Genomic DNA, 9401 nt, shown 5'->3' with positions numbered 1-9401 from the left:
CAGGCCATTAGTCTTTATACACTATGTCTACTGAATTAAGTGATGTCAAATGGAATTTTGATAAAGAAAATTTAAGCTGAATTGACACATTTAGAGAGAGATTGGATTTCTTTAGACAGAATTTGCTTTTTACTTTTGAAATTAAAAGCATGACTCCAAATAAGAAAAAAATTTTTTAGCTGCATTATAATTCTTTGTAACAAGCATCCCATAAAATACAAAATTGTCATTTTCCTTTGACATAATCAGTTTTTTTTTTGGCTTTTCATTGGTCAAACTCCAATTTGAGTTTTTTAAAAATAAGTCTAATTTTAACAAAAGCTACTGGTTACTGAATGTGGTACACTTGAAGAAGTGTAAAACAGCAGATCACTCTCATTTGAACCTTGCAAGTGGAAAGAAATTAAAGTTAGTCACTCGGTGGGAGCAAGGCACTGGAGGGAGGGTAGGGAAGCATCCCACTGCCAATGCTTTTAGACCAGAGGCTAATCAAAATGTGTTAGAAGCATTTCTTTGAAACCCCACCATGTAGCACAGTGACTAGCACAAAGTAAATGTTTAATAGATGATTATTCTGAGAATCTGAGAACAGTATATATTTTTACCAGAACATTGTTGTCGTAGATCGGTGGAATCATTTAACTTCACCACATTTGTATGCAATAACTTTATTGGAGTCAAATAGATATTACAATATAGAATCACCCACCAAGTAGCCAGAAACTGGTTACAATTATCATATAAGATGCAACATAGTTAAAATGCTTCCAACATTACAGACCATACAGTGATAGTATATCCTGGTAACACTCTATCTAGCAATGTAGGTACTTGCTTTTGCCAATATTATAAATGTAGGTATTTGCTTTTGTTAATATTGTTTTGTTTTGGGTTTCCAAATGATTTAGAACTCAGAGGTAAGATTGCCATATTCTTCATCATGAAAGGAGACTTTCTTTTTGCACTGGAGAAGAGCTTACTAAAGAAAAGTTGTTTCCAGTATCTCTAATCTATTGCAAACATTGTTTATTGGAAAATCGTAGTGGAATATGGGAATTTTTGACAGCTATCTGGGTTGAACCATTATTCTACCTCATGAGCACTTTCCAACATCACTCAGTCTAGGGAGACCTATTGTTAACCAGGATTACCAACAAACTTCACTTCTACCAACCTACAGACAGAAATATCGCCTAAGAATCAGAGGCTACTTGGTCTTTATGATCCATGACTCACATGATAGAAATTCACAGAAAAAGTCAGTGCACATTACAATGGGCAAAACTATTGAGTTTACAGAGAGGGTATACACACTGGTCAGTTACAGTACATACTCTCAAATGCCACTTGGTTAGGAACATATCCTTATTACAGTGTTTTAAGATTAGATTAGAACCAGAAAGCCAAATTCACAAAAAAGACACAACAGGAAGTCCATTGCCTTAAATACACAATTAGTAGAGCAACTGGAAAGTTTCCATAAATACAGTTCCAACATTCAGTTGGGGAGAAAATGCCAATTCATGCACTAAATTTTATCATCAAAGGGAAAAAAAGATACAGTTATCTAAAATAAATACTTACAAAGATTCACAAACCAGCAGTGTTGTCAAATTAGTAGTAATATAGCATGCATTTTGTGGACCACACCAAGTCATTGCTTAGAAACATATTAAAATTTTGTTTCCCTTTGAAATGGATAAGAAAATGCAATACTATTTTATTTATGTTCCAAATACGACAGACTCAAGACTTTTGGCTACAAAATACTTCTACTACCCTGGTACACATACAAAACTACTGTAAAATTATCTGTACATATAAGAAGACACTGTCCAATTAGCCACCTATGCTAAATAATAGATCATCTCAACTAGTCTCAAAGTACCATTTATCGCAATCTAGGGCATTCCTTGTTTAATGAGAGCTACCGAGCTCTGATTTACATTAAACACTTTCTATATTAATATTTGATTCCAGCTCTTAATAAAAAGAAAATTCTTGTGCCATTGAATTATATCATGATAACGGTCTCCATAAGAAATCAAACTCCACCACATTAAATTTGATTGGCAAAGGAAGTGGGACCACTAGGCTGCTGGCCAAATTCTTCAGCAGGTTGGCCCAGATTTGCCGCCTGGTTATACCCGCCACTTGGCCCGTAGCTGTCTCGGTTGTATCCTCCATGCCCGTAGGTGCTGGACTGCTTCTCCATTGGGTCTGAGAGATGCCTCTGCCCTGAAGAATGCCATCCAGTCTCCTTGAAAACAAACCAAATGTTTCCTGCCCAGAGAACAAAATTCAAGAAGCCAAAGACCTGAGGGAGAAGGAGAATATCAGATTACTGGGATGCCTATTTGAAAGTCCAGTTTCCACTTGGAGAGAGAATATAGTGCAATAGTGTATCCCCTGGATCTGAAGTCAGACAACCCGCATTCAAATCCTGGCTCTCCCGTTTCCTTCCTGTGGAACCTGAAGCAATCTGCTTTTGCACCTCAGGGTCTCACTTTCCTTTTCTGTTAAGATGAGGTGGTTGCACAAGTAAAGTCAGATCTAAGCAACTGGAAAAATATCAAGTGGTCTCGGATAGGCCAAGCGAATATAATAAAGATGACAATATTACCTGAACTAATCTATTTATTTAATGTGATACCAATCAAACTCCCAAGAAACTATTTTAATGACCTAGAACAAATAACAACAAAATTCATCTGGAAGAACAAAAGGTCAAGAATTTCAAGGGAATTAATGAAAAGAAAAGCAAATAAAGGTGGCCTGGCTGTAACCAGATCTAAAACTATATTATAAAGCAGTGGTCATCAAAACCATTTGGTACTGGCTAAGAAATAGACTAGTTGATCAATGGAATAGGTTAAGTTCACAGGACAAAATAATCAATGATTATAGCAATCTTATATTTGACAAATCCAAAGATCTCAGCTTTTGGGATAAGAATTCACTATTTTACAAAAACTGCTGGGAAAATTGGAAACTAGTATGCCAGAAACTAGGCACTGACTCACACCTAACACTGTATACCAAGATAAGGTCGAAATGAGTTCATGATCTAGACATAAAGAATATTATAAACAAATTAGGAGAACATAGGATAGTTTACCTCTCAGATCTGTGGAGGAGGAAGGAATTTGTGACCAAAGAAGAACTAGAGGTCATTATTGATCACAAAATAGATAATTTTGATAATATTAAGTTAAAAAGTTTTTGTCCAAACAAAACTAATGCAGAAAAAATTAGAAGGGAAGCAATAGACTGGGAAAACATTTTTATATTCAAAGGTTCTGATCAGGTCCTCATTTCTAATATATTGAATTGACTCAAATTTATAATAGTTCAAACCATTCTCCAATTGGTAAATGGTCAAAGGATATAAACAGACAATTTTCAGATGAAGAAATTGAAACTATTTGTAATCACATGAAAAGGTGCTCCAAATTGCCATTGATCAGAGAAATGCAAATTAAGACAACTCTGAGATACCACTATACTCCTGTCAGATTGGCTAAGATGACAGAAAATGATTATAACCAATGTTGGAGGGAATGTGGGAAAACTGGGACACTGATATATTGTTGGTGGAACTGTGAACGCGATCCAACCATTCTGGAGAGTAATTTGTATCTATGCTCAAAAAGTTATCAAACTGCATATCCTTTGATCCAGCAGTGTTACTATGGGAATTATATTCCAAAGAGATCTTAAAGGAGGGAAAGGGACCCACATGTGCAAAAATGTTTGTGGCAATCCTCTTTATAGTGGCAAGAAACTGGAAATTGAATGGATGACCATCAATTGGAGAATGGCTGAATAAATTATGGTATATGAATTCTATGGAATACTATTGTTCAGTAAGAAATGACCAGCAGGATGATTTCACAGAGGCCTGGAAAGACCTACATGAACTGATACTAAATGAAATGAGCAGAACCAGGAGATCATTATACACGGCAACAAGAAGATTATATGATGATCAATTTTGATGGATGTGGCTCTCTTCAATGATGAGATGATTCAAACCAGTTCCACTTGCTCAGTGATGAAGAGAGCCAACTACATCTAGAGAGAACCATGGGAACAGAGTATGGAACACAACATAGTATTCTCATTCTCTCTGTTGTTATTTGCTTGCATTTTGTTTTCTTTCTCAGGTTTTCTTTTTCTTTCTTCCTGATCTGATTTTTCTTGTGCAGCAAGGTAACTACATAAATATGTATATACATATTGGATTTAACATGTATTTTAACATATTTAACATGTATTGGACTACCTGCCATCAAGGAGAGAGGTTGGGGGGAGGAGGGAAAAATTTGGAACAGAAGGTTTTGCAAAGGTCAATGCTGAAAAAATTACCCATGCATCTGTTTTGTAAATAAAAAGCTTTAATAAAAAAAATAAAAAGAAAAAAAAGAAAAAAAGATGAGGTGTTTGGATTAGGTTATTTTTTAATGTCCATTTCCAATGGTAAATATAAAAAATGTCCCTTTCCAATGATAAAATTTGCCATATACTCAAAAAATCCAAGAGAAAATTAAGGGAGGAGAAACTATATAAAAATCAGTCTTTGGAAAATATCCCTTTAACACAAAAGGACCTAGCCAAAGAGTAATGTATGCTTTCTCTTCTCAGTCGGCAAATATCACCAAATCTACCTTAAAAAGCACTTTGGCTTATAACAGTATAGTGCTAGAAAGGACCCCAGTTACCATTTGGGATGAGGAATCAGTTGGCTCCCTAAAGTCACTCAGCTTGCTAGAGACAGAGCAGGGATGAGAACCTGGAACTCCTATCCTTAGCTACATGGCCTTTTCACGCTGTCTTTTATCACTGAAATGTAATTTTGACATCATTATTTTAATTTTGCTATCTGCTCATTATCCTCAATATTCTCTCATTGAAATTTATTTTCTTCTTGCTTCATGTTCCCTGAATATGGCTATGCAACCTCCCAGCTCTCTGTCTTTGCATAAGCAGATGACTCTTATGAATAGAATGCGGTTGTCCTTCAAGACCGAGTTTAATGCCTTTAGAAGCCTTTTCTAATTCAGTCATTTAAAAAAAATAATATTTTATTTTTCTAAATACACGTGCAATTCTTCTAAATATATTTCTTTGCCGCACAGAAAAAAAAGCATATCAAAAGGGAAAAAACACAAGAAAAGAAACAAAAAACAAGCAAACAAATAACAACAGCAAAAAGGTGAAAATCCTATGCTTTGATCCACCTTTGGTCTCTATGTATGGTTCTTTCTCTTTCCATCACATGTCTATCCCAATTAAGATATTAATCTTGCACCTCTCAACTGGTTACTCTGGAGATAGTTTGTATATATGTTAACTTCTCTGAGAACATTTTCTAATCTTCCCAGTAGAAAGGCAGCTCCTTGAGATCAGGAATTGCTTCTCTGCTTTCATTATATCTTCAGGGTCTAGTTCTGTGCCTGACACACAATAAGTGCTTGATAATTGCTTGTTGATTAAGTATTTGATATTTTCCATTCATTCTCTGCCAGGGATATTATTATCATTATTACTTTGGACTGGGCCAGTGATTTCACTGGTAAGGAATTTCTGATGAGGAAAGTCCCTCTACCAAGTAGGTAGATTTCTCTTCTCTATAAAATGTTAGAAAGTTGCCTTCAGGCATTGAGGGATGAGAGGTTGAACCCAGGTCTTTGTGATTATGAAACCTGGCTCTATCTTCATTATGTCAGACTGTCTGTTATCCTTATGCCATGAAAAACATCCCCTCCCTCAATAATAGAAATTATCTAATCTTTATCTCGCTTAAAACCAAAGAATTATTAGGCAGTAAACAGGATCCCTCTCTTGATGAGTAAGATTCAGGTCTTCCTAAAGTTCACAAAGAAACTATCATGGATGTATGAGATCTAGATGGAAGCTCCTACTTTTCCCATGCTGATTTAGAAAGCATGTGTTACTTTTCCACTTCAGTCCTAATCATGTGCTCAAAATTCTGCTAGGAGCTAACAAACTGTTTCCAAAGTTGGGCTGAAAACAAACAACTCATTAACTATCTTTTTTTTTCAAGATGTGAAGTTACTTCAAGAGTAAAGCAGAGGGAAATAAGAGCATGTTTCATATAAAAGTCTCCTTCTGAGGCTTAATGGATCCATCTATCATTTCTCTTTCCCAAACAGATCTCTAGGGGGGATGTATAAATAGAACAGAAAGTGATAGAGAGGGACATTTGGCCACTAGGAAAAACTCATGTGGCCACTACCCTTGCCCAAGACCTAACAACCTCTTCTCTAACCCATTGAAATAACCTGCTAATTGGCTGCTTTATCCCCATATTCTCCCTTTTCCAATATATCCATCACTCAGCTACCAAACTGATAGTCTTAAAACTCAGAAGTAAGCTTGTTGTTCTTCCCGTTCAATAGTCTTAGTGAGAACTTATTGTCCCTAGCATAAAATATTAGCTTTTCTGTTTGGCATTTAAAGCTATTCACAAGTTTCACTGAAAGCTATTATATTTTTTGACTCATTTTACTTGAGTCCTCATGTACTCTACCTTCCAGCCAAACTTAGCCTATTTGTTGTACTTGTTAATGCTATCTCCCACCCACAATTCTCTGCAAAGATTTAGTTAATCCTGTCTATTCCTGAAATGCTCTCCTTCTTCACCACCCCCTTCAGGGTTCAGGTCCAATGCCTAGAGGAAGCCTTTCTTGACCAGTTCCTGCACAGTTTTCAGTGTCCTAAGTCCTGAAATAACTACTTTCCATTAGCTTTGTATTTACTTATTAATTTCCCTCCTAAACTCTTTGAGAACAAAGTTTCTGTTTCTTTTTCTTTTCTTTTTTTGTCTCACTCTCAGTGCCCCTGGAATCTAGCACTGTGCTTTATACAACACTTGATAAAATGGTTATTGAATTAAATTGGTCTATTCAATATGACCTATCAAATGAAAAAATACAGCACAGTGATTTATCTTCTGGATGTTGGAAGGCTCATCCATATCATTTGTTTGCCTTCAACCAACCAATAAAAATTTATTATGGATAAATTTTGGGTAAGTTGCTGTTCTAGGTGCTGAGGATGACTCAATAGTATGTTGACATTCAAAAAATTCTGAATATGACGTCAAGGGACCTGAGTTTGAATTCTGGTTCTGATACTTCCATCAGATACATCAAGATCACTCTGAGCCTCAACTTCTTTTGGCTTTTACACTCCCTTTCTCCAGATTTTTCTAGAGGATAGAATACCCTTAAATATCAGTTGTTGTTGTTGTTATTCTTATTATTATAGTCTCTTTGCCCTTCAGAGGACAATCTAGTATGCCTTAAACAATAAATTAAGCAATAAGCAATTTTAAACACTGGCAACATGTCCAGCACTGTGCTAGGTATGGAAATACTAATACAAAAAAAGAACAATTTCTACTACAAAGGATTTTACATCCTGATGAGGAAGAAAACAAATATAAGTAATTAATGAAATTAACTGGCAACAGCTACATTTTTCTATCAATAAAATGGATATTATCTTAGGAAGAATGGGAAAAATGATTCAAGGATACCCATTTGAGTATATTGAGGTTATTGGGCTAAAAGATGCTTGGTTGTTTTTTTTTTTTTTTCCCCACAAAGGGATCTCTAGTTCTCTGGTTCCAATTCATTTACCTCTCTCTCTCTCTCTCTCTCATATATATATATATATATATATATATATATATATATACAGACTCACAAGGATTATTATTGTATGTTATTCTTGATTTTATGAATTGCCCATAAGAGAGTTTTGGCATCTAGGTAGTATAATGAGTAGAATGCTGGGTCTCATCTTCCTGAGTTCAAATCTGGCCCCAGACCCTAGCTATATGATCTTGGACAATGCACTTAACCCAATTTGCCTCAGTTTCCTCATCTGTAAAATGAGCTGAAGAAGAAAATGCTCAACCACTCTAGTACCTTTGCCAAGAAAACTTCAAATGAGGTCAGATCATGATGAATTAAATGCAATTGAAATGACTGAATAACAAGAAAAACAACAATTACATACATTTCCTAAACTCTAAGCTTTTCCCTTTTCTCTCCATAGTGTGTGTGTGTGTGTGTGTGTGTGTGTGTGTGTGTGTGTGTAAACTCAAACTTTACCCAAAATCTGGCCATTTAAGCAAAATTTTCTGATGATGGTACCTTACTTTACTTTACTAATAGTAAAATAGAAGTTCTTTGAGCCTGGGGATTATTTCTTTCTTTCACCCCAGTGGCTAGCACATTGCCTAGCCTTAGTAGGGACTTAATAAATGCTTATTTATTGACATGACTTAAAAGTTTACAAAGGACTTTACATACATTATTTCATTTGATATAACATCTATTTTTATCTCCAGTTTGTAGAGAAGGAAATTGAGGCATAGAGATTAGTTCCCTTGAACAGTTAATAAATGCCTACAGGAGGACATAAAACCTTCCAGATTTTAGTCTATCTCTGGATTCATGGTACTATGCACACTGATACTTTATATATACCAACTAATAAGCTTTTGAAAAAGTTAAGTCAAAAATCTGAGGCATTTGATCTAGAAACTGTGTATTGGATTCTGAGGTTGGGTAGGAAAAGCACTAGACAAGAAATTCTAAGATTTGCTTCTAGTTCAGGTTTTATTGGTGAGTTATATGATAAATTAGTCAATTATTTCCCATTCTCTTGTCTATAACACCCTACCTACTTAACTTACAGCCTGTTTGTAAAGTTATTGATATGAAAACATCTTCTAAAACCAGAAAATTATTAGTCAGTCAACTAATAAAGATTTATTAAGAACTTACTGAAGATATATAGCTTCTAGAGGAGAGAATAGTAGGGAGATCCCCCTGACCTTGGGTGCTTCTGTTCTAACAATGTATCAGTGATTCTAAAGTCTTCTGACTTTGGAATCTGTGATCCTGAGGTCTCCCCTACCCCAAACTTAGGGTGCTATCATTCTGTCAATCTGTCTGTCAATGATTGTAAAACTCCTCTGGCGTAGAAATATAATAATATTTCTTCCCTTAGATTTTAGGGAAGATATATTAGTGATCTGAGGCCCTCTGACCTTAGAATGCTATTGTTCTAACAATCTGTACAATGATTTAAAAGTTTTCTGGCCTTAGAATAGTCGTACAAAATATTACTGACTGTCAGATACTGAACCACAGTTCAGTGGTTACCAAGTTCCTGAGACAATAGTGAATAGACCATCCCTCAAACCTACTTGTAAGCCATAAAATTAGCAAATAAGTAACATAAAACTCTGAGCAACTTTATCCTATAAATCTATCTCTTTTCTCTTGGCTCCTTTGCTAAATTCTTTTGGAACTTAGCCCACTTCAACTGGCGTTACAGTTCCAGAAAACTAAGTTGGATAT

The 9401-nt window shown here is 35.4% G+C and overlaps 1 protein-coding gene across 2 annotated transcripts in view; it reads right to left on the bottom strand.

Annotated features, from left to right (window-relative positions):
• Positions 1-652: 652 nt before the first annotated feature.
• SYNPR (synaptoporin) overlaps positions 653-9401 on the bottom strand; it is a 365913-nt gene continuing 357164 nt past the window's right edge. For both annotated transcript variants that reach the window (XM_031953517.1, XM_023498088.2), the window contains one exon: positions 653-2317. In XM_031953517.1, the coding sequence (XP_031809377.1) occupies positions 2060-2317 (258 nt within the window). In that variant the 3' untranslated portion in view covers positions 653-2059. The remainder of the gene's footprint in view (positions 2318-9401) is intronic.

Source organism: Sarcophilus harrisii, chromosome 1 (assembly GCF_902635505.1).
Source record: "Sarcophilus harrisii chromosome 1, mSarHar1.11, whole genome shotgun sequence".
NCBI classification, from domain to species: domain Eukaryota; kingdom Metazoa; phylum Chordata; class Mammalia; order Dasyuromorphia; family Dasyuridae; genus Sarcophilus; species Sarcophilus harrisii.
Note: the sequence above shows the minus strand (reverse complement) of the source record. Positions and strands in the feature narration are given on the sequence as shown.